General features: G+C 45.8%; 1 protein-coding gene across 1 annotated transcript; it reads left to right on the top strand.

Annotated features, from left to right (window-relative positions):
• Window positions 1–20,096: 20,096 nt before the first annotated feature.
• Window positions 20,097–21,598, top strand: LOC101734017 (olfactory receptor 11L1-like). Its single transcript, XM_031898388.1, has 2 exons — window positions 20,097–20,701; window positions 21,532–21,598. The coding sequence occupies exons 1-2, from the start codon at window positions 20,097–20,099 to the stop codon at window positions 21,596–21,598; spliced, it is 672 nt and encodes a 223-aa protein (XP_031754248.1).
• The last annotated feature ends 3,837 nt before the right edge of the window (window positions 21,599–25,435 follow it).

Here is a 25,435-nt window from a genome sequence, read left to right as displayed (position 1 = left end):
TTGGGGATCAACATGTTACTCACGAGCCACTGGTTGGGGATCCCTGCTCTAGGGCAATGTATGGCTTTACTGGGGCCCTGTTGATCTCAGGCTCAGTGGAACTTCTACCTGGGTCACCAGATGCAGCCAAAGAGGAAGCCCCACCCCCCTGCTAAGCACTATATTGGAGTGCAAAGGGGGTGGAGTCAACCTATAAACCAATAAGGCAACTCTAAACTGATACATGGGTCTTTGCCAAGTAACGGCAGGACTAAGGAAGTTGTAGGGTTTAAAGCCATAGGGGCAGATTAACCCTATGGGTCCCTACAATAGTTACGCATTGCCGGCAGACAGGGGACACAATGTGGGGGAGGGGGTGCCTGGCTCTGTGCCCCGGTTGCTAATTGGCTGATATAGGCAATGCCCTGTGGGGGAGGGGGTGCCTGGCTCTGTGCCCCGGTTGCTAATTGGCTGATATGGGCAATGCCCTGTGGGGGAGGGGGTGCCCGGCTCTGTGCCCCGGTTGCTAATTGGCTGATATGGGCAATGCCCTGTGGGGGAGGGGGTGCCCGGCTCTGTGCCCCGGTTGCTAATTGGCTGATACGGGCAATGCCCTGTGGGGGAGGGGGTGCCTGGCTCTGTGCCCCGGTTGCTAATTGGCTGATATAGGCAATGCCCTGTGGGGGAGGGGGTGCCTGGCTCTGTAACCCGGTTGCTAATTGGCTGATATGGGCAATGCCCTGTGGGGGAGGGGGTGCCCGGCTCTGTGCCCCGGTTGCTAATTGGCTGATATAGGCAATGCCCTGTGGGGGAGGGGGTGCCTGGCTCTGTGCCCCGGTTGCTAATTGGCTGATATGGGCAATGCCCTGTGGGGGAGGGGGTGCCCGGCTCTGTGCCCCGGTTGCTAATTGGCTGATATGGGCAATGCCCTGTGGGGGAGGGGGTGCCCGGCTCTGTGCCCCGGTTGCTAATTGGCTGATACGGGCAATGCCCTGTGGGGGAGGGGGTGCCTGGCTCTGTGCCCCGGTTGCTAATTGGCTGATATAGGCAATGCCCTGTGGGGGAGGGGGTGCCCGGCTCTGTGCCCCGGTTGCTAATTGGCTGATACAGGTAATGCCCTGTGGGGGAGGGGGTGCCCACGTGGGGGGGACTTAGAGTTCCCATCAGGACCCATGAGAGGGGATGTGGGGGTCACACCGTAACCCAAACACATTTACCCCCCTAGAACCCAGCCCAGTTATACCGGCGGCACCATTACCTGGCTATGGGGTTAATGGGATATTGCCAAACAGGACTGGCTTTGGGCCGGGGTTGGTCGGTAGGAATAACTAGTCTCTATGGGACCGGTGGGATCATCTGAAACTGATGAACTTCATTTCAGCTCTTTATTATGTTCCCATAAGGAGTTCTGGGCAGTATATGATTGGCCCAGTCCCTACACACAGGGGGGTAATAAAGAACTTACCCCATGACCTGCTAGGCCCCGCCCCCTTGCATTCCTGAGGGTTAAAGAAGATGCCTGAGTGCTATGTCTTTCTACTCCAAACGGCAAAGCTTTCCGAATGTTAGGGGTATTTATAGAGTATCCTACATATAATTGCAAGGGGAGGAGCTTGATGCCCAGTAGGCATGGGGGTTCCAAAGCATGTGACATGAATGAACCCCAAAATGAAAAGAGCACATAATAATCTGTTCAAATTATTAAGAACAAGGAAGTGGTGGTCAAAATACCAGGTTCAATGGTCTCGCTGTGCCAGGAAATGTTTGATCCTATAGGGCAGTGCTGTCCAACTGGCCGCCCCCCTCTGTGTGGCCCCCCACCTGTCTGGCTGCTTTGATGGCTTACCTTTGAGTAAAGCTGGCCATACACGTGGCGATCTCACGATGTTTCGTACGACCGTCGGTCGCACGAAACATCGTCAGATCCGCCACACACCATTCAGGGCTGAATCGGCAGGTAAGGAGAAACAATAGGATTTCTACCTCCTTCTGCCGATTCAGCTCTGAAGGGAGAATTTTGGTCAGGCGCCTTCTATGGCGCCCGATCAAAATTTTCTAACTTGGCCGATCGGCGAGCCGACCGATTTCAGCAGCTTCCTGCGATATCGGTCGGCTCGCTGACATGCCATACACGCACCGATTATCGTACGAAACGAGGTTTCGTACGATAATATCGGTGCGTGTATGGCCACCTTAAGCATTAAATGGTATCAGTACTGTGATTAACTGCCCCCCTGCATGGTTCCACCTCAGATTCAGGCTGTAATCACCCTGTATTGTTTAAATATGTAATCCCCTGTGTTGTTCCACCTTTTAATCCCTGTATTGTTCACCCCCTGCAGTGTTCCCACCTCAGGCTCAGGCTGTAATCACCCATATTGTTCCCCTGTTCACACCTCAGACATTGTATGTAGTGCCTGGACTATGCTGCCTGTGTATATGGCACACACAGGCAGGGTAGGGTAGGCAAAGTATGGCACATAGGCAGTATAGGGCAGGAAGGGTATGGAACACACAGGCAGCATAGGGCAGGCAGAGTATGGCACACACAGGCAGGGTAGGGCAGGCAGAGTATGGTACACACAGGCAGCATAGGGCAGGCAGAGTATGGCACACACAGGCAGCATAGGGCAGGCAGAGTATGGCACACACAGGCAGCATAGGGCAGGCAGTGTATGGCACACACAGGCAGCATAGGGCAGGCAGAGTATGGCAAACACAGACAGCATAAGGGAGGCAGAGTATGGCATACACAGGCAGGGTAGGGCAGGCAGAGTATGGCACACACAGGCAGGGTAGGGCAGGCAGAGTATGGCACGCACAGGCAGGGTAGGGCAGGCAGAGTATGGCACACACAGGCAGGGTAGGGCAGGCAGAGTATGGCACACACAGGCAGCATAGGGCAGGCAGAGTATGGCACACACAGACAGCATAAGGGAGGCAGAGTATGGCACACACAGGCAGGGTAGGGCAGGCCGAGTATGGCACACACAGGCAGCATAGGGCAGGCAGTGTATGGCACACACAGGCAGCATAGGGCAGGCATAGTATGGCAAACACAGACAGCATAAGGGAGGCAGAGTATGGCATACACAGGCAGGGTAGGGCAGGCAGAGTATGGCACACACAGGCAGGGTAGGGCAGGCAGAGTATGGCACACACAGGCAGCATAGGGCAGGCAGTGTATGGCACACACAGGCAGCATAGGGCAGGCATAGTATGGCAAACACAGACAGCATAAGGGAGGCAGAGTATGGCACACACAGGCAGCATAGGGCAGGCAGAGTATGGCACACACAGGCAGCATAGGGCAGGCAGAGTATGGCACACACAGACAGCATAAGGGAGGCAGAGTATGGCACACACAGGCAGCATAGGGCAGGCATAGTATGGCACACACAGGCAGCATAAGGGAGGCAGAGTATGGCACACACAGACAGCATAAGGGAGGCAGAGTATGGCACACACAGACAGCATAAGGGAGGCAGAGTATGGCACACACAGGCAGCATAAGGGAGGCAGAGTATGGCACACACAGGCAGCATAAGGGAGGCAGAGTATGGCACACACAGGCAGCATAAGGGAGGCAGAGTATGGCACACACAGGCAGCATAAGGGAGGCAGAGTATGGCACACACAGGCAGCATAAGGGAGGCAGAGTGCTGCCTGTGTGTGCCATACTCTGCCTGCCCTATGCTGCCTGTGAGAGGTAAACCTGGCAGGGGTTTGTTCTGGGAGTTTGTTAGTAGTTGGAAAGTTGCTGGGGGTTGCTGTGCTATCCACAGAGGAGGAGGAGCCATATGGATTTAAGGGTGTGTCTTAATATGACGTAATATAATTCTTTCATATATGAATAACTGTTGATATCCCCGCAGTGAGGACCAAGCATTTGGGTTTTTGCTGCACTAACACCATTGTGATAAATTGGGGGTGGTTTGAAGTGGGTGTGGTTAAAAAAACTGGCTTCCATTAGCGGCCCTGCACTATGCATGCTAGTGAAATTCCGGCCCTCGGCACCGCAGAAGTTGGACAGCACTGATATAGGGTGTAAAAAGTGCATCATTGCAATCACCCATAGCAACCAATAAGATCTTTGCTTTGCTTTTCTAACTGAATTAATACAAATGAATTGCTGATTGGCTGCTATTCTGCCCTTCTATAGTGTAGCACCCATGGAAGTAACTGTGCCCCGCAGTACAAGTTTAGATGGGGCAAGAATTTCTCCCTGCATCATGATCATGTAGAAGATATGCATGAAATACACAAAGGACAGGTTGGACATGATGGGCAGGTACCTTTTGGCAACCTCAGCTGCTATGTAACTATGTCCCAAAACATTAATCTCCATTAATCTTGGTGCCAAAAAGAATCGTTCTTCATCTTTATCTCACAGTTGCGAAATGTGTCCTCGTAGGTGTATTTCCCCTTGTGTAAACTTCCTTCCTGGCACAGAGAGATCACTTCCTGCTGAATTCTGACCCCATGAAATCTGTCTGTTTGGTTTTAGGATTAAAAGAGATTTTTCTCCAATTTAGTCAGTTCCTTTTGTTGGTGGATCAGCTGATTAATCCAGAAGATCTGGCTGCAGGGTTCAGCTGGCACCGTAGGCCATTTCAATGCCCAGTTGGTTTGGGTGCTATGATCACTGGTCTTGCCATTTGGTTTGGACGCTTTAGTCATTTGATCTGGTTGTTTGGGTTGCTTGGTCTGACTATGTGGGTAAGTTGCTTGCTTGGTTGGTTTGACTGTTCACTTCAGTTGGTTTAGCCGGGATGCTGCACAGGTTAACTGATGCTGATGCTGGTTGGGCCAATCTTTCTCTTATGGTCAGCTGGGCTGGATGTTCAGGATGGCTGTTCCGGCTGCTTCAGTCACTTGATCTGGTTGGTTGAGAAGGATGGGCTGACATCTTAGGTGGCTTTGTCTGTATTGGTTGTATGACGGGTGCCCCCATCCCAGTAGCGGAATATTTATGTTTATAGTTTTACTTTGGTTGCAGGAATTTATAAATAGATCCGGCATTGTGTCACGCGGCCTATCCTAACAGTGAAGGGGTCTGTGAATTCCAACAGCCAATGGAGGCCAACTGTATTCACTGGCCAATCAGAAAAGCTCAAGAGGAGAAGCAGGTGACTGGGGACTTGCCAGTTGAGTTTTAGGAGTTTTTCTAAGATAAAATAAAGAAGTTATTTCTCCTGCAATCATGGTTGCTGGGGAGCAGTCACTAATTAGATCCCGGTGCCTCCCGAGACAGAGTGGTGGCACCGGTGGGATCATTTTTATGCAGAGACTGTTCCCAGAAACGCATCCAATGGAGCATGAATTGGCTGAACTTCATCTCCCCATTCTCAAGGGTCTGTGTAAGAATTGGGGAATCAAAACTACTGGTCTAACTAAAGCCCAGAGACAGCTCTTATTGCCCCACACACAAAGGCTACTCAGCCAGGGCAAGTTTATTAATGGAGCAGGAAGAGGAGCAGGCAGGTCCGTCCTCCCCAAATGACACGTGCAAGTGAAATGGATGCTGATGCCAAGTGTTTGGAAGGACAGGCTCAAACTCACCATGGCAGAGGTAATATACCTTCCACAGCTCTACCATCTGTTGGGGCCCGTCCTGGAACAAAACCACAGGCAGGTTCTTCAACTCCATGCCCTGTCTGGCCAACACCACAACAACCTCCTGCAGTAAACAGGAACTGTTTCCGCTGTGGTTCTAATACACATCTTATAGCACTGTGTCCAAAACCACCCAGAACCTCCATTAACCCCCTGTGCCGCTGTTATGGTATTGGGTGGCTGAATGGGATGTGTTTATCTGCTAGAAGTGTCTGCCAATGCAACAGAGAGTCCCAAACTGTTCCAAAACACTATGTAGTTTGGTTGAGGATACATTCCACTTGCCATACTCTGGGAAGGTAGGTTCCCCCCAAACCCTGGCTTCAGTGGTAATTACCTCCTGTACTGGTTAATCCCATACCTTGCCCTGAAAAAGGTCAGTTGACTCACAAGGCTGCTAGTCCTGGTGATGGACCTTGGCTCGCATGTCTGCTGGTCCTGGTGATGGCCCTTGACTTGTGTGTCCGCTGGCTTCTGTTGTGGCCCTCAGATCGTATGGCCACTGGTCCTTGGCTCGTATGACTGCTGGCCCTTGTTGTGGCTTTTTGGCTAGTTTGGCCACTAGCCCTTCTTCTGGCCTTTTGGGGCTTGTGTGAAACTGTTCCTTGCAATTGCCTTGATTATGTGGCCTTTGGCCCTTGTGTTGTCTTACGGACTTGTGTGGCCACTGGCCCTTGTGATGGCCTTTGGCTCATGCACCCATGGACTTTGGTTTGGCCCTTTGCTTGCATGGCTGTGGGTCTTTGCTGTTGGGGGCTTAATGGTCTCCCATGGCCCTTGATGCTTGTGGTTGCTGGCCTATTCCTGGGGGATTGGCTCATGTGTTAGCTAGTCATGTTGTAGCCCTTGGTGCTTGTGGCCATTTTGTTTGGTGTGGCCCTTGGTGCATGTGGATAGCCTTGTGTTGTCTTTTGGCAAGTGAGGCTGTTGGGTGTGGCTATGGCCAAGTAAGATGGTCTGCCCTGTGGCAGTTCTTGAGAAGGCTAGGGTCATTGCCTCTCGGGGCTTTGGCTTCAGTGCTTGCTTGCCCGGTTGCTGTCTTGCACCAAAATCTTGGCCTGTTGGCAGCTGGATGCTCAAACACAGATTCACATTTGGTATTCGGCAATGACTGGTTATTTGGTGCTAGGGCTTGTTTGCTACGGGTCTTCTCTCTGGTGCTTTTGTTTGTGTGGTAGTTGTGTTGGCGCACCAGTTGATTGCATTCAGGCTTCTGCGCCAGTGGCTACGGGCGTTATACTGATTCCAAATGGTGGATAGACAGTTGGTTTAGCATCAACTTTCTTATGTCGTTCCCCACTTTGGTTGGGCTTAGTGGGCTTTGAGCTCTGTGGGACATCTGCTTGTTGCTTCAGCTCGGGGTTGGGTTGTCCTTTGGTAGGTGCAGACAGTTGTCCCCTGGTTTTTTTTGAGCCGCTCCCATTGAGCTGTGGGGATAGATGCTTGTAGGTGCCAAGCTTTATTTTCTGGTGCCACGGGCTTAGGGTCCGTTACAGCCAAGCTCTAGTGGCTTTATGTATCCTTGTTGTTGCCAGTTTCTGGTGTGGATTCTCTGGCCTGCTGGCTGTGCTTGGGTAGTTATACTAGAGAGCTGGCTTATGGCAGGGTTATGGTTGTGGCTGCTTGTGAGCACCGGGGTTGGTTGGAAGGCTCTCTGGGATGTCGCAGGGACATCTTTTGCTTTGTTTTGCTTGTGTCTCCTATTATGTTATATTGAGTAGTTGGGACATTTGAGCTTTGGTTGTCGGCCACTTACCAATACCCCGGGGCCTTGTTGTTGTTCTTTCGGTTGTTCAGCATTTGGGGTGTTGGCCTTGTTACTTGGCCTTTCTACCTTCTCTTGGCTTTTGTACTTTTGTTTCCCACCCCTTTGTAACATTTGAACATAATATTTGTAATTGGATTGAGAACTAAGTTCCGTGCAGGATTCTGCCGCTTTACTGGAAAATTTACTAAAACTCCTTTTCTCAATTTGTTTATTTTCAAATTCGACTAAACTCCTTTTCCCACTAAAAAAAGACCCAAGGAAAAGTCGCTGTGAGAAAAGTTGTAAAAAACGTAACTTTTTGGAATTGTGGGCGTGAAAATCCCAACATTATCAAATCGTCGCTGTGACAAATAGAAATAGTAGAGATTTCGGACAAAACCCAGCGAAATCGCTAAAGTTTCGAGATAAAAGAACGAACTTCAAGGAAAGGGGAGGGGCCTCTGCTATCGGCTTCTACATGAACTCTGCGAGTTTAACCGGGTAAATTGTCAAATTTGGATTTTCCGGCAATATTTGTTATATATATATATATGTGAAAATGTGTAAAGACCCGACCATGGAAGGGAAATGGGGGGTTGGTATCAGTCGCCTTTGGGGGGATCTTTTTGATAATCTTTTTACAAAGCTAAGAAACAAAAATCTCATTAAATCTCTCTAAATGAGCTCTGAAATGTGTTAATTGTAACGATTCCCTGAAGATTGGTAATTACCCCAAAGCCCCGAGGCTCCTGGAGATTTCCCAGTAGGTTTCCCAGCTGTGGGGGTTACTGGCACCGGGTAATAAAAGGAGATCTGTTCTTCCCTGCCCAGTCAGTATCTGGGGCGGTTCTGGTAGGTGCAAATCAGTAGAATATTCCCCCAAGAACATCTTTCCTGTAAAGTGACCCTAACCCTTCTTTTCTTGACTCTTGCTGCCCTTTGCCGTGTGTCCTGTGCCCTACGGGGCCCTGCTGGGACCCACTCTGCCCTGTTCCTAATCATCACCCACTCCGTCCTGTTCCAGATTCTACAGATAACTGTCTGCTCTGCCCTGTTCAGTTTTTCACCTGCTCCACCCGTTCCCAGACTTCTGGTTCCCTTTGGGCCTCTTGGTCTCTTGCCTGAAGAACTCACCACCTGTCACAACACTTCAGTTTCACTTGATCTTCACTCCTTGGGGTCTCACCTGACAGAATGTAAAGGCCACAAAAGTCTATCAGGGCCGTCATTGGGTGTTCTTGACTTTACCTTGATTTCCTGGCCACCCTGAGGTGCTATGATGGCCACCTGAGCATGTTTCCTTCTATCCTGACAGAGATGCACCTTACGTTACAATGCTCCCCTTCTTTTCCTCCCTCCCTGCCGGCTTTTCCAGTTCCAAAGCCCCTTGCTGTGCCTCCCAAGGCAGCTGCCTGACTCCTACTCCTTTTTCTGCCAGTCAGTAGAAGGTACTGTAACTATGTGAGGCCACCGACGTACAAATATGTAGGGCAGTAGCATCTAAACAGAACATGTGTTTTGGAGACCATTGGTAAGTCTGTTTATTTAGTCTTTAAAATATTTCTGTCTCCTAGGCAATGCATGAGAAGAACCAGACGTGGGTCAGTCAGATTGTTCTTTTGGGATTTCAGAACCTCCACAACTTCAAGGTTCCTCTCTTTTCTCTGTTCCTTCTGATTTATATTGTGACCTTCTGTGCCAATGTCCTCATCATAGTGTTGGTACCAACCAGCCGGAACCTCCACTCCCCCATGTACTTCTTTCTTTGGCAGTTGGCCCTGACTGATCTACTGGGTTCCTCCACCGTTGCCCCAACCCTCCTCCTTACTGTAATACATGATGGGGCCACAATGTCCCTTCCCAGCTGTATTATTCAACTCTATTTTTTTGCTGTCTCGGAACGTTTTGAGTGTTTGCTCCTAGCAGTAATGGCCTATGACAGATACGTGGCCATCTGCATCCCCCTGAGATACACTTCTATAATGTCCCACAGGGTTTGTCTCAAACTAATCCTCGTTTCATGGGCGATTAACCTTGTTTCGTCAATAAGTACCATGTACATGATAACGGCACTGTGGTTTTGTAAGGTAGATACCATTAACCATTTCTTTTGTGATCTTTACCCTCTTCTAGATCTTTCCTGCTCAGACACTTTTTTTGTGAAACTAGATGTCAGTTTGCAGTCGGTTCTTGTGTTTTCTTCCCCTGTTATTCTTATCATTGTTTCATATATCTGTATTGCCCATGAAATCCTAAAGATAGTGTCCCATACCGTGAGGCGAAAAGCCTTCTCCACCTGCAGCTCCCACTTGGCTGTGGTCTCCTTATATTACGGGACTCTCATTGCAACGTATATGGCTCCTCCCGTAAAAAAACAAACACAGACCATCAGCAAAGTTCTCTCCCTGTTATACATTGTAGTGATTCCTTTGCTCAACCCCCTTATTTATAGCTTGAGGAGCAAAGATCTAAAGGAGGCCCTTACAAAGATATTAGTCATTGGAACATCCATATCTACTAATTAATGGAATGGGAAAGAAACACGTAAGTGAGGCCATATCCATTATACGTATACATACGGGTTCCCCCCCACTCCCATAGCTTCTTATGCTCAATTGTGCTATGGAGACACCGTAGCAGGTCATGTGACCCAAGGAACGCCCATTGTATAGTGAGCATTACTGAGCGTTATAGCACCGGGGCTCCTCCCTACATGGACTTTCATCTTTGTTTCTTGGATATTTGTTTGCTCGGCGCTAATGAGAAGGGAATAAAATGGAAAAGATAAGTTGCAGCCATGTTCTGTTGTTTTGCACAAATTCATTAAAGAACGAGCAAAGAAGTGCTTAGGGGAGAGCTAGGGGGGCCCCAACATGAACCCCAACTCGTCGGCACTGGGATATAATAACAAAAGCATCGGCAGATTATATCATCCTTCCTGTGCCCACAGTTATATCTTTGCATTCACTTTGTGGGCAGATTTAGTGGAAGGAGTTGGAACTTTCCATGATACCAATGAAATGAATAGGGAAGAGATAGAATAGAGACGCCATCATCCAGTGGGCCTAGGGCAAAGATCCCATTGGGGGGACCCCCACCAATCCATTTCTAATAGGGCTTCCATCAAGCAGAGGAACTTGAATACAATACAAGGCAGGAAATACAGAAAGAAATCTGCACTTTCTGAAATAAGTCAGACTTGCCGGCCTGTTCCAACAGTGTTGGGCTTTTTGTTACAAATATATCCATTTGGAACATGTGTTGCCATAAAATGAGTGGTCTGCCATTTCTGAGGGATGTTTCAGTCAAAGGTTTTAGCAACTGAAAGATCTGAGGATGGACCCTGGTTAATTGCCCCTTTTGCCCAATTATTAAAATGGCCCTGCCCTCATACACAGTAAAGGTAGAAATTGAGCTCCTCAAGTCAAAAAGGGGGATCTCTTGTTTTTACATGAAAATTATACCCCCTGCTATCTGTCTACAATATCCTCTATGGCAGGGATCCCCAACCAGTGTCTCAGGGGCAACATGTTGCTCCCCAACCCCTTGGGTGTTGCTCTCAGTGCCCCCAAACCAGGGAGTTATTTTTTAATTCCTGACTTGGGGGCAAGTTTTGGTTGAATAAAAACAAGATTTCCTACCAAATAAAGCCCCTGTAAGCTGATAGGGTGCATAGAGGCCCCTAATAGCCAATCACAGCCCTTATTTGGCTCCTCCATGAACTTTTATGATGTTTGTGTTGCTCCCCAAGTCTTTTTACATTTGACTGTGGCTCACAAGTAAGAAAGGTTGGGGACACCTGCTTTATGGTATATCATGACCCCTCTTATGAAAGACCTCTACATTAATTAATTATTTGCAATCTCTTGCACTCTCCCCAGCTCATTAACAGCCTCGTTAAGAACTGGGCAACTAATATTGCACTGCAAGCTCAATGCAGCCCTTACCTGGGCCACTAAGTAGGTAGAGTTAGTAACAACAAGTAAGAACTGTATTAGCTTTAGTAGGTGCTGACTGACACTGCTTAGCGTTACACAGTCTGTCATCCACAAACAAGCACAGGTTGGAGTGGATTTTGTGCCATACGTATGTGTCTGTCCTTAAGTTTCCAGGGGTTGGTGGACAGTTTTAAAGAATTTGTCCCTTTGTACCACAGTACAGACACCCCAGCAGAATGATTTGCATGGGTTCCTCTGGTGCATTGGGAGGTGGAGCAGCAGTAGAAGGGTGAAATATGGGGTTTTTGGAAATGTGGGACAGGTTGGAAGTGCCTGAGACAAAGTAGTAGGTAGAGTTAGTAACAACAAGTAAGAACTGTATTAGCTTTAGTAGGTGCTGACTGACACTGCTTAGCGTTACACAGTCTGTCATCCACAAACACAGACAGGTGGTTATTGAACCAAATCCCCAGCCAATAATAATCCCAGGCAGCAGCCTATAAAGTAAGATGGACAATATGACACCACAAGTGGCCAGTGACAAACACACAATCATGGGACCCAGTGGGTTTCTCTCGGCCTGGGGTGAGCCACGATTATTTCCAAGCTAGAGAAATTGCCGCTGCGACAATAAAGAAAAAAGGTTTTGGGAAAAACCCAGCGAAATCTTGAAAGTTTTGAGACAAAAGAAAGAACTTCAAGGAAAGAGAAGGGACCTTTGCCTTTGGCTCCTACAAGTTTAATTGTTGAATTCAGATTTTCAAGTGTTTAGGCGCATAGTAAATCTCGAAAAAGTCGCAGTGTTTTCTCTGCGACCTTTTGAGCTAAAATTTCGATTTGAGTTTACAAAATAAATCGATGGTTAGTAAATGGGCCCCTAAGTCTCGGAAACTGGCAAGTTTCTTCAACGTGGTATTTGGTTTGGCTTCAGGGCTACAAAAATGTATAAATAGAGAAGTTAAAGAATGGGAATGGCGTTTAGTGGAGGAATGGAGAATATCAGTTACGAATTTGCTCTTGGAACAATGTGAGTGACATATGGGCTTAGATATAGCGATGAGCCAGGCATGGATTCGCAGCCAATTTCTGCATTTTGCCATTGGCAAATTGTTTCGCAAAATTTCTGTGAAAATTCGCCATGGAAAAATTTGGCGCACAGAATTGTTTTTTTTGCACTTCAAATTGGATGTGGTCACGTAAAAAAGGGCGTGGCCGCATAAGAAAGGCGCAAAAAAGGGCGTGGTTGCGGCAGAAAAAAAGCCGCGGTCATGTCAAGATTGGGGCGTGGCTGTGTCAAAATAGCACAGGCAACAAAAAAAATAGATGCGGGCAACAAAATAATCGCGCGAGAAATGCATTTCGTGAATTTTTTGCCATTTTGCATATTTTCTTGCTGTTTCGCTAATTTTATGGCAAAGCAAATTGGAACAGATTCGCTCGTCACTACTTATTTATCAATTTTCGAATTTCGGATTTTAGTTCTTTTCTAGCGATGAGCGAATCTGTCCCGTTTCGCTTCGCCATAAAATCTGCGAAAAGACAAAAAATTTGCAAACTGCATTTGTTGCACTTTTTTGTTGTTGTACGCGGCTTTTCTGGTCGCCCGCGCTTTTTTTTGACGCGACCGCGCCCAATTTGACACACAGGAAGATTTTTTTAACACACAGCGAATTTTCACGGAAGTTTTGTGAAAAATGGCGAAATGCGTAAAGCGCTGCGAATCCATGTCTGGCGAAAAAATTTGCTCATCGCTGTTGTTTTCTACATCGAATAAACTCACAATTGAAAAAATCTCAAATATTCCTTACTTAAAAAATCTGAATATAAAAAAACAAATAATATTTTGGATAGAAACTCAAATTCTGCGAATTGGTGAATTTATAAGCTCGAAAGAACAGAAAAACTTGAATTGCTAAATTGGCTTGAATTTTGCGTTGGACAAACCCCATTGGCTTCTACACAAACCCACAAGCTTTACACGCCGACGTTTTACATTCGAGTTTCTGGAATTTTTTGCACGTAATAAATATCGAACATTTAAGTTTTTGAATCGTTTTCGAATTTTAGCTCAAAAAAAAAATCCTGGTGATGGAAAAAATGTAAATTTGAGTGATAAATCCCCCCCGTAGTGTATTTACCCCCCTGTTAAACATCAGCCGACGCCTCCCATCTATGGGCTCCTTATTGGCAGGAAAGTCTCAGCTGACAATGGGGCCTCATTCTCCTTCATGTAAACTGATGTGGTTCCCATTATACTATAGATAGTTACTAACTCATGGGATCAGTTTATTCCCCCCAATAACCTGAAGGGGAACTGCGGATAAACTTGATAGAAACGAGAAAATCTCAATAAACTACAAATGAATGTGTTGATATCAGATGTCTCTCAGATTCCCCCAAGGGCTGGTAATTACCCCAAAGCCCCGAGTCTCCCGGAGATTTCCCAGTAGGTTTCCCAGCTGTAGGGGTTACTGGCACCGGGTAATAAAAGGAGATCTGTTCTTCCCTGTAGGATGTTGGCTCTACACCACTCCGACAGCCGCTCCACCTCATCTCTATATTCCATCTCACTCTCCTTTCCCGAGATAAGTCCCATCACCGTAGTGTCTTCCAGAGTAAGTAGGAACACCATGATTTGTGTATAGAGTGTACAATAGCGGACTTAATGCACAACCCTGGGGTTCCCGGTATTGAGACTGAGAGCAGTCGAGATGTGAGAACCCAGTCGAACCCTCTGAGAGCGACCGGACAAAAAGTCCAACTACAGGTAAGTGATGGAAGTCCCAAGACTGCCAGTTTGGACACTAATCATTGTGGAAGTATGGTGCAAATCTTATGTAACTCCCCCGTTGCTCCAGATGGGTCAGAGGTTTGTCAAATAAAGACATTGATGTTTAGAAACAGGAGGAGAACGTTGGAGGGTAAAGATCTGGCAAACCTTTAATCCTGTTGGTTTCACCGAAGGTTCTTGGCCAGCTATGTGTGGGCCTGTACTGGGGCTGAGAGAGGGAGTAAGCCCATAATATATAAAGAGGAAAGGGCACATGTGTTTGGCCTCTCTGGGTCTGAACTGGGGGTGCTGGGGGGCCTGGAATGGAGATAGGTTGCAGTAGGAGTAGTAAGTTATAGGATAGTTTGTTCTAGGTTACTCTAGGAGTGAGAAGTAGGATCAGGATAGTTAGTAGAGCATTGAGAGGTTCCAATGAGGAGGCTAGTGGGGGTTAGTGCCCTGTGGTGCCAAAGCTGCCAGTATAGGGCAATAAGGCTTAAGGATAGATTCCTGGATTAATACCCCACCTCTGGGTGCTGCGAGCCCCATGTACTTGTTACACATATTATATATTTCTGTCTCCTAGGCAATGCATGAGAAGAACCAGACGTGGGTCAGTGAGATTGTTCTCTTGGGATTTCAGAATCTCCACAACTTCAAGGTTCCTCTCTTTTCTCTGTTCCTTCTGATTTACATTCTGACAGTTTGGGAGAACGTCCTTATCATAGTGTTGGTAGCCTCCAGCCGGAGCCTCCACTCCCCCATGTACTTCTTTCTTTGGCAGTTGGCCCTGACTGATCTCCTGGGTTCCTCAGCCGTTGCCCCAACCCTCCTCCTTACTGTAATACATGATGGGGCCACAATGTCCCTTCCCAACTGTATTATTCAACTCTATTTTTTTGCTGTCTCGGAACGTTTTGAGTGTTTGCTCCTAGCAGTAATGGCCTATGACAGATACGTGGCCATCTGCATCCCCCTGAGATACATTTCTATAATGTCCCACAGGGTTTGTCTCAAACTAATTCTCATTTCATGGGCGATTAACCTTGTTGCTTCAATAAGTACCATGTACATGATAACGGCACTGCGGTTTTGTAAGGAAGATACCATTAACCATTTCTTTTGTGATCTTTATCCTCTTCTAGATCTTTCCTGCTCAGACATTTATTCTTCCAAACTAGATGTCAGTTTGCAGTCGGTTCTTGTGTTTTTTTTCCCCGTTATTCTTATCATTGGATCCTATATCTGTATTGCCCATGAAATCCTAAAGATAGTGTCCAGCATTGGGAGACAGAAAGCCTTCTCCACCTGCAGCTCCCACTTGGCCGTGGTCTCCATGTTTTACGGGACTCTCATTGCAACGTATACGGTTCCTCCCACAAAACAAACACAGACCATCAGCAAAGTTCTCTCCCTGTTATACATTTCAGTGATTCCTTTGCTTAACCCCCTTATTTACAGCTTGAGGAGCAAAGATATAAAGGAGGCCCTTAAAAAGCAAATAATCAGTTGAAGACCCCTGGAGGCCATTTATCAACATTTATCACAAATTTTCTCTGAAACCACGAATGTCAAGTGATTTAATAACATTTTTTGTGTTGTTGCACCAATCAAATAGTCAAAAAACCCTACAAAAACCACGATAGAAACAAGATTAGCCAATGGAAAAATGGCCTCTGCCACTGACTTCTACGTGACCCGACAGCTTTCAGATGCCGTATTTTTACTTTGAGATTTGTTCCATGAAAAACTGTGTTTCTTTTCTGTGAACAAAAATGTATTTTGAGCAACAAATGTGTTATTGTGTTTGTATTATTTATGGAATGGGAAAGAAACAGAGAGGCTGTAACAATTATAGGTAGACTTTTTGAATGTATCAACTCTTCTGGATATTTTTGTGAATGGTTTTGCCCCCCACTCCCCTGGTTCCCTATGCAATCTCCTTCTCCTTCCCTTGGTCACTTGACCAAGAGGACATTCATTGCACTTGGAGCATTATGGGAGCTCCTCCCTGCTCCACCTCTGAACAAGGTTACTGTCTACAAGGTCATTGTACTGTGTTCTTTGTATACAAGTAGTTCTAGTTGCATTGGAATGGGGTATATATGAGGTTGTTATGAAGAGCTTCTTTAGTAGGACTATGCTGAAGTCTCTCAACCTTCTCCTAGAGGCATTAAGGAAAACTGTGGGTGATGGTAGATGTTTCAGGTGAAAATTGTGGTCTTCAGGTCAAGATGGGTAGCCTTCTTTTCTCAACACAGCCCCCCAAACTATCTGTGTATAATGTGTGCTAATGTGTTGGTAGAGCATCATGTCCACTCATGTCCAGCTTCAGAGAAAACCATAAACAAACCCAACCTTGATAGTCTTTCCTTAATTGCCCCATTGATTTTGCCAGGTTAATTGTACATCTCTGCTATGTCCTTGTAACAGTTCAGGGATTCATCAACCAAATGATTAGACAATAATGGCTACACCCCGAGGCTTAGAAGGTAACACCTACAAAATGACATTAAGACTAGGTAGAGGGTTTTTCTGCGCTGAGGTTGCTCAGACCTTAACCTGGAAGAGCGATGGAGGAGTAGGCAGTAGATGCCGTGGTACAATTTTAACCAAGAGATGAATTGTTACCGTATATACTCGAGTATAAGCCGATCCGAATATAAGCCGAGGTACATAATTTTACCTAAGAAAACTGGAAAATCTTATTGACTCGAGTATAAGCCTAGGGTGGGAAATGCAGCCACTTCTGCTAAGTTTCAATAATCAAATAATTAATAAAGGAAGCAAATTGTCCAATCAAAGCTTATCCTATCACCTACATCTAGAGGATATCCTGGGCAGTTGGCACCCATCAACAGGATCCCAACTTACTAGTTAACATACATAACAAAAATACTGTCTCTGTGTTTGATACCATTGCACTAATGTGGTCCTTAGCTGACGCGTCTCCATAAGCCCAGTAGATGATCCAATTGTAATGAAGTCAGCCCAATTTGGCCCTAAATGTGGATGAACAAAGTGGTACCAGATCTGCGCATTCAGTAACTATATGTGGCCAACCCCTTAAAATGCAAATATAAGAGCTGGCTCTGATATGTGATCTATGCACTCATATGAAAACTCCAGTGGCACTTATAAGGCTAATAATGAACTTCCCTGTAGGAGTGGAAGATCTAATAATATGCTACCGGAGTGCTGTTATCACAGTGTATGGACTGGGTCTACATATCCCTGTAGTAAGCATCTTAATTTTCTGAACTGAGCTTAGAGTTCTAGACAAGGATCATTTTATTTCCTTGGTTCCCTCTCCATCCCATTTACATTTTTCCTTGGCCTACAGCTGAGCAAACTAAATGGAGAACTGCTACTGGTTACTCGCCTTTAACAGCAAAGCGGTTGCTACTTTCAATGCATATAATCATAATTGTCCGTGCAGATCTCTTTTCCGGTAGGAGAGTGGTGGGTGAATACAGGCTGCGCCGCTGGCATTCATAATCACAATTGTCCGTGCAGAGAGAGCTGGAGAGTTTTCAGATGAGTGCAAAGATCACAGAAAGCAGCAGAGTGCCGAAACCCCGCCCCCCACGAGTACTTGGGCGGACGCGTATGCGTATCCGCTCTCCTACCGGAAAAGAGATCTGCACAGGCAATTCTGATTATGAATGCCAGCGGCGCAGCCTGTATTCACCCACCGCTCTCCTACCGGAAAGAAGTTCCTAATGTCATCTGCACGGACAATTATGGTTATGTGCATTGACAGTAGCAATCGCTTTGATGTTAAAGGCGAGTAACCAGTGGGTGGGGGGGCGGCGTGCTCGCCGAATGCCATTACAGCCTGTATTCACCCACCGCTCTCCTACCAGAAAGCTGCCAGGGAGCGAGGAGCGCTTAGTCCCTTTATCCCCCTCCATCAGTGTATTTCCCAACAGTGTATAACTACTAAATCATGCCGAATGCCATATTCACTCGAGTATAAGCCGAGCATTCGTTTTTAAGCACTTTTTTCGTGCTGAAAAACTCGGCTTATACTCGAGTATATACGGTACTTTCCCCTCTTCCTCTCAATTTGAGGCTAATAGGTAGTTGACTTGCTTAGCTCCAGCTTGACCTCCATGCTACAGGTTCCTTTCGCTTCAGAGGTCATTCATCTACCTGGATCTGGTTTGTCTGTCCTAATGGCTTGGGTATTTAACAGTGGGCTCTAGAGCAGTGCTCCCCAACCAGTGGCTTGGGGAAACATATTGCTCCCCAACCAACCCCTCTGATGCTGCTCCCAGTGGCCTCAATGTAGGTGCTGATTTAAAAAAAAAATATCTCTGGCTTGGAGGAAGCTTTGGAAGCACAGAGACACAGTTTTATAGAAGTAGAGCCTCCTACAGGCCAGCTGGCCACATCGGGCTACCAAATAGCCAACCACAGCCCTTATTTTTCATCCTCAAGGAACTTTTTTCATGCTTGTGTGTCTCACCAACACTTTTTACATCTGAGTGTGGCTGTGGATCCCTGATCTAGAGGAACAAGACTTGTAGGTAGATCATGTGGGATTTGGGAGGTCTTCACAGAGTGGAGTCCAACTGGCTCCTCAAAAACCCTTCTTAAAAAAAACATGGCGTCAGGTCCTTTTTCCTTTTTTATGGGAAAATAATCCCCCCCAATTTGAGTGTCTCTTCTCCAGAGAGGACAACCCTAACCCTGACAGTCTAACCTCATCGTTTCATTGTCTTTCCTGATTACACAAATATATTAAAAAGGGAATTTTACACTAATTATATTTATTGTTTTTTTTAACATAAGTATCTGAGTGAGTGTAGGACTGGCCCAGGGGGACTGCAGATATAAAGGAGTCAAAAATAAAATATATTAGTATTAAAATATCTTGTGTTGTTTCAGAATTAGATGTTTCTCAGATTCCCCCAAGGGCTGGTAATTACCCCAAAGCCCCGAGTCTCCCGGAGATTTCCCAGTAGGTTTCCCAGCTGTAGGGGTTACTGGCACCGGGTAATAAAAGGAGATCTGTTCTTCCCTGCCCAGTCAGTATCTGGGGCGGTTCTGGTAGGTGCAAATCAGGTGAGTAGAATATTCCATTGATATTTCACTGTAAGGGCAGTCAGGTTATGGGGTTCCCTACCCAGAGAGGGGGAATGAGTGATACATTGGGGGGGGGGGAGGAAAGGGGATCTCACCATCAGCATAGGAAGGGGTTCCTTACTGTAAGGACAGTCAGGTTATGGGGTTCCCTACCCAGAGAGGGGGAATGAGTGATACATTGGGGGGGGGGGAGGAAAGGGGATCTCACCATCAGCATAGGAAGGGGTTCCTTACTGTAAGGGCAGTCAGGTTATGGGGTTCCCTACCCAGAGAGGGGGAATGAGGGTGCCAGGCTTAATGATAAGTCATGCAGTTCCTCTAATACAGAGGTTTCATGGGGAGGGTGATATAGAAGTTCATAGGGAAGTCCAACAATAGAAACATTTTCCAATTGGGCCAGTGTTGTTAGGGGGGCACCACAGGGGGCTGTTCTTGGTCCTTTGCTTTTTAACTTGTATAGAAGGCTGCCATAGTCGGGCACTTGATAATAAGATTACAGGCTCCTGACCTTAAGAGACTGGTGATGGAGACAATGAAGACAACAGAGGTAGTTTATGTGTATTACCCCCAGCAGTGGACTCCAAAAACCTCCAGGTCCTCACCGGGTACATGTACCTCCACAGACTTGATTTTGAAGACCAGTGTTCAAATCCTGACATGCTCTACATATAGGGATCTCTTTACAGGTCTATCTATGAGAAGTTCTCTGTCTACACTGCTGGCATATTACCCAGGAAACCTACAACCCTACTGAGGAACATAACAAAAACTGGTGGTAGAGTAAAACATGGACACCAAGTCTCCAGCTGCCTCATAGTCGTACCCCACACATAATAGCAACGCCTAAATGTCTCTTGATATTCCTGTTATTCATGCTAATAGTTGGTGGAACTGAGGTTAGAAAAGAGTGTCTATTGGGTTAATCTATGCACTATATATACTTGTCCCCCAGGCAATGTATGAGAAGAACCAGACGTGGGTCAGTGAGATTGTTCTCTTGGGATTTCAGAACCTCAAAAACTTCAAGGTTCCCCTGTTCTCTCTGTTCCTTCTGATTTACATTATGACAGTTTGTGAGAACGTCCTCATCATAGTGTTGGTGTCCTCCAGCCGGAACCTCCAGTCCCCTATGAACTCCTTTCTCCAGCAGCTGGCCCTGACTGATCTCCTGGGGTCCTCGAATATTGTCCCCACCCTCCTACAGACAATCATTTATGATGGAGTCACGGTGTCTCTTCATAGCTGTATTATTGTATTTAATCTTTTTGCTTGCTCAGAATCGATGCAGTGTTTCCTCCTAGCGGTGATGGCCTACGACAGATACGTGGCCATCTGCAACCCGCTGAGATACACTTCCATAATGAACCATCGAGTTTGCGTCAGATTAATTCTCATGTCGTGGGCGTTGAGCATCGTTATTACAATAAATACTTGGAGCATGATACAGACACTACGGTTCTGCAATGAGACGACCATTGACCATTTCTTCTGTGATCTTACGCCTCTTCTAGAACTTTCCTGCTCAAACACTTTCTTTGTTAAATTAGAAATAACGTTACAGTCTGTAGTTTCCCTTTTCCCCCCTCTAACACTCATCATTGGATCCTATATCTGTATTGCCCGGGAAATCCTAAAGATAGTGTCCAATACCGGGAGGCAAAAAGCCTTCTCCACCTGCAGCTCCCACTTGGCCGTGGTCTCCATATTTTATGGGACTCTCATTGGTGTTTATGTGGTTCCACCCATAAAGCAATCACTGACCACAAGCAAAGTTCTCTCCCTGTTATACACAGTCGTGATTCCTTTGGTGAACCCTATTATTTATAGCTTGAGGAACAAAGACATGAAGGACGCCCTTAAGAATGAATTAGTGAATGGAGTAAGAACCCAATGTAGGAACCTCCTCCACTTATAAGACAACTTTTTTTGTAGTCTACAAAGTAAATAATAACAATACAAAAAGTATTTGAAAAACGTACAGGTGGAACCGTGTTGATTACACTGGGAAGATGCCATGAAGAAACTTGCTGTTCTCCAAAACACACCGTCATTGACGGTGCTCCTCACACATTGGGACCAGATTCAATTCAATGAGAAACAATGACGTGAAAATTAATGGACAAGATTCAAAATTATCGCCCATGAAACCCCCAGTATTCAGAACACCCCTGACTAAAACTATCACCCAGGGAACCCTTCATTTAATATTATCTGGGGTGGGATGGAATTGTAGTTCCCACAGACTGTAGGTGGACAAAACACCCTTGATTTATGTTCAAAAATTGTAGAGAGGTTCCATTCATGGGAAGTGCCCAACACCACTAACACAAAAGGTTAACTGCTCTAATGATTGTTAAAAACCAATTTGATTTCTCCTTCATTGGCTCCAGCAAAGTGATCATTGGCATAACTCTCCCCGGTTATGGTTGTCTCGTGTGGCATGGACTCCGGAAGTGAAAGTCCTTCAACATCCCAGAAGACAGTTGCCCTGACTTGTCTTCAACTTTTTGGGGGATGACTTGTGCCTCCACTGCATTGCCTCTATTTAGGATCTCTGTGATAGACACAAGTCTCTTCTTCAATCCCCAAACAATAAAAAAAAATTCACTTGGTCTTCATGAAGCATCTCCAAGTTCTCCTGACACTGGAGCCTCGTGGCCTTCTGACATGGCATCAACATTCTTAGAACCCACCTTGTCACCTTGCACTTACCTTTGACATGTCCAACTTTTCAAAAATTATTCTCCTAACTCTACATGCTGAGCTGCCCATTTCTTCAACTAATCGGAAAACCTGAATTAGTCTGTCTGAAATAATCCTCAACTTTCTTGCACATTTCTATGGAAGTTGCCTCCACAGGCCCACCAGTATGAGGGTTGTCTTCAACAGCTAGCGTCAAACTCTTACTTTGTTGGATGATGGAACAGACTCACCATAAACTGCAGTCATGTGTTCATGGATCTCCTTTGGCTTTTCCCCTTCTTTTTGTGGGAAATTTTATCACTGAAGCTTGCTCCAGTGATTCGTTGGGTGAGATGGAGCCTTGAAAGCAACTGGACCCTCCCAGACAGAATTTTTTATCCAAAAGAGATTACAGCCACCAGAATGTGAAGAAAAAGGATACACACTACGGGTAAACCCAAAATACAGAGGATTCATTAAACCCATCAAATTCATCTCAGGAAGCCCTAAGTCCCACACGATGGTGCCCCAACCATGGGCGTCAGCAGAATTTTTTCATGGGGGGCAAGTAGGTACAAGTATCACAAGTAATAGGTCCATAAATACTTTGGTGGCAAAGACACAAATCTAGAGACTTTATTTTATTGTTGGAGAAGTTTCTATATAAAATATAGTTTTTGTTTTAAAGAGGAGTATTATTTACAATGACTTAGTTGGGTCATCGGTGCCAACCAAGCGTCACTTCTATCAACCCATTTAGGGGCCACTTTGTGGGTATTTTCTTCTTCTCTAATAGGAACTTATTTATTCCTTTTGCTACATGCGCTATGTGCTTGGCTCCATCTTTATCTGGGGCGGTTGAAAAGCTACAAGAATTTTTGGAATATTTCTAAAGGCTCCATCCACCATCACATTTACTCTTGACGTTCATCCATCTGATTGTGGGATGATGATATTTTATACACCGGCTCCTTTTTCGTTAACTAAAGCCATTGGCAGAAATATTTTGCTCATAGCTTCTAGTTATGGTTGTCTCGTTTGGCATGGACTCCGGAAGTGAAAGTCCTTCAACATCCCAGAAGACTTGTCTTTAACTTTTTTGGGGGTAACTTGGGCTTCCACTGCATTGCCTCCATTTAGGATCTCTGTGATAGACACAAGTCTCTTCTCCAATCCAGAAACAATAAAAAAAAAATCTCCAAGTTCTCCTGACAGCGCTGGAGCCTCATGGCCTTCTGACATGGCGTCAGTGACATAGTTGGGTCGTCAGTGCCAACCAGTCGTGACTTATTTCAACCCATTTAGGGGCCACTTTGTGAGTATTTTCTTCTTCTCTATTAGGAACTTATTTATTTCTTCTGCTCATATATACATGCTATGTTCATAGCTCCATCTTTATCTGGGGCGGTTGAAAAGCTACAAGAATTTTTGGAATATTTCTAAAGGCACCATTACATTTACTCTTGACGTTCATCCATCTGATTGTGGGATGATGATATTTTATACACCGGCTCCTCTTTTTTTAAATAAAGCCATTGACGGAAATATTTTGCTCATAGCTTCTAGTTGTTTAAGGCTTTGCCCCAGAGTCAGCTGACAAGGGCAAGAAGAGTTTCCCCAACGGATGATTTAGGTCGGTGGTTCTCAACCTTCCTAATGCCAGGACCCTTTAATACAGTTCCTCATGTTGTGGTGACCACCAACCATAAAATTGTTCCTAAGACCATTGGAAATATGTTTTTTCCGATGGTCTTAGGCGACCCCTGTGAAAAGGGTCCTTTGACCCCCAAAGGGGTCCCGACCCACAGGTTGAGAACCGCTGGTTTAGGTGATTGCAAATCACATTGTATGGTCAAAAACATTATTATGAGACAAGGCTAATGAGCATCAGGCAACAGGATAAACGAACCCCTAGGAACGAGCCACCAAATAAGGAAAGAAGGGCAATTATTAAATAGGAGCTAATCTGATCCCATGTACGGCATATGGTTTGGCTCGCCATATCAGTTCTCTTACATAAAGGGCAAATTTATTGGGGACCTAGAGAGGCAGTAGAGGGCAGTAGAGGTTTAGTAGACTCAGCAGTTTGGAAGTCCAAGGAGCCCTTGCTCATAGTGTTCTCTGTGTTGCTTTCTCTGCAGAGAATAAATAGGGAGAGGCAGTGCAAGGGCCCCCTTCATGGGGGGTCCAACAAACCACTGAGCCACTCAAATGAAGGTTCTACTAGGCAATCCAAACATTGTGGCCCATTGGCCAACCACCTATGCTGACTGAAGTTACGCCTAGAGAACCAAAGGGAACATCTCCTTCTCTCAGATACATGAACATATGGATAGTGCCGGGAAAGGGGGGCCCCCATTGAAGAACCCTAAAACAACATGAGGTAGTAGCCTGCAATGTCTACCCCCCTACACAAAAGAAAGACCTATTGGCCAGTATGTTACAGACCCCCTTAGTATGGGGACAAGCACAAGATATGAGGGTTCCAGAGAGATACAGTTACGCTATAAAATACCCATAAGGCCTAGCTTACATGGGCCACAAGTGTAGCTCTATTAACCCATTATAAAGTGGCGGAAAAGGGAAATCCAAACAGGAAACAGGAAATTAGCCAGAAAGTTTTTGGAACCATTGGGCGGCACAACTGCTCAATTTGGAACTGGGCAATTTTTTTTATCTGGACAATGGGAAATGGGAAACCAGTACTGATACCTTTGGGAATGTTGATATCTGGGGGCACATTTACTGAGCAATTTGGAGAAAAAGTCGATTTTTTTTTTACTTTTTTATATTTGAGATTTCTGTTTCACCCAGTTTCAAGGGGAAATTAATCCCCTCATTCTTTTCTGTTTCACCCAGTTTCAAGGAGAAGTTAACCCATCATTGTTTTCTGTTTCACCCAGTTTCAAGGGGAAGTTAATCCCCTCATTGTTTTCTGTTTCACACAGTTTCAAGGGGAAGTTAATCCCCTCATTGTTTTCTGTTTCACCCAGTTTCAAGGGGAAGTTAATCCCATCATTGTTTTCTGTTTCACCCAGTTTCAAGGGGAAGTTAATCCCCTCATTCTTTTCTGTTTCACCCAGTTTCAAGGGGAAGTTAATCCCATCATTGTTTTCTGTTTCACCCAGTTTCAAGGGGAAGTTAATCCCATCATTCTTTTCTGTTTCACCCAGTTTCAAGGGGAAGTTAATCCCCTCATTGTTTTCTGTTTCACCCAGTTTCAAGGGGAAGTTAACCCATCATTGTTTTCTGTTTCACCCAGTTTCAAGGGTAAGTTAATCCCATCATTGTTTTCTGTTTCACACAGTTTCAAGGGGAAGTTAATCCCCTCATTGTTTTCTGTTTCACCCAGTTTCAAGGGGAAGTTAATCCCATCATTGTTTTCTGTTTCACCCAGTTTCAAGGGGAAGTTAATCCCATCATTCTTTTCTGTTTCACCCAGTTTCAAGGGGAAGTTAATCCCCTCATTGTTTTCTGTTTCACCCAGTTTCAAGGGGAAGTTAATCCCATCATTCTTTTCTGTTTCACCCAGTTTCAAGGGGAAGTTAATCCCATCATTGTTTTCTGTTTCACACAGTTTCAAGGGGAAGTTAATCCCCTCATTGTTTTCTG

The sequence above is a fragment of the Xenopus tropicalis genome, chromosome 3 (assembly GCF_000004195.4).
Source record: "Xenopus tropicalis strain Nigerian chromosome 3, UCB_Xtro_10.0, whole genome shotgun sequence".
In the NCBI taxonomy this organism is placed as follows: Eukaryota; Metazoa; Chordata; class Amphibia; order Anura; family Pipidae; genus Xenopus; species Xenopus tropicalis.
This window is presented reverse-complemented; position numbering and strand designations above follow the sequence as displayed.

What these genes read in the sequence shown, in the direction of transcription:
- LOC101734017 (XM_031898388.1), top strand. Translation starts at nt 20,097, where the DNA reads ATGTATGAGAAGAACCAGACGTGGGTCAGTGAGATTGTTCTCTTGGGA. An exon ending in AAATTAGAAATAACGTTACA is followed by an intron (nt 20,702 to 21,531) that starts GTCTGTAGTTTC and finishes CATTGGCTCCAG; the next exon opens with CAAAGTGATCATTGGCATAA.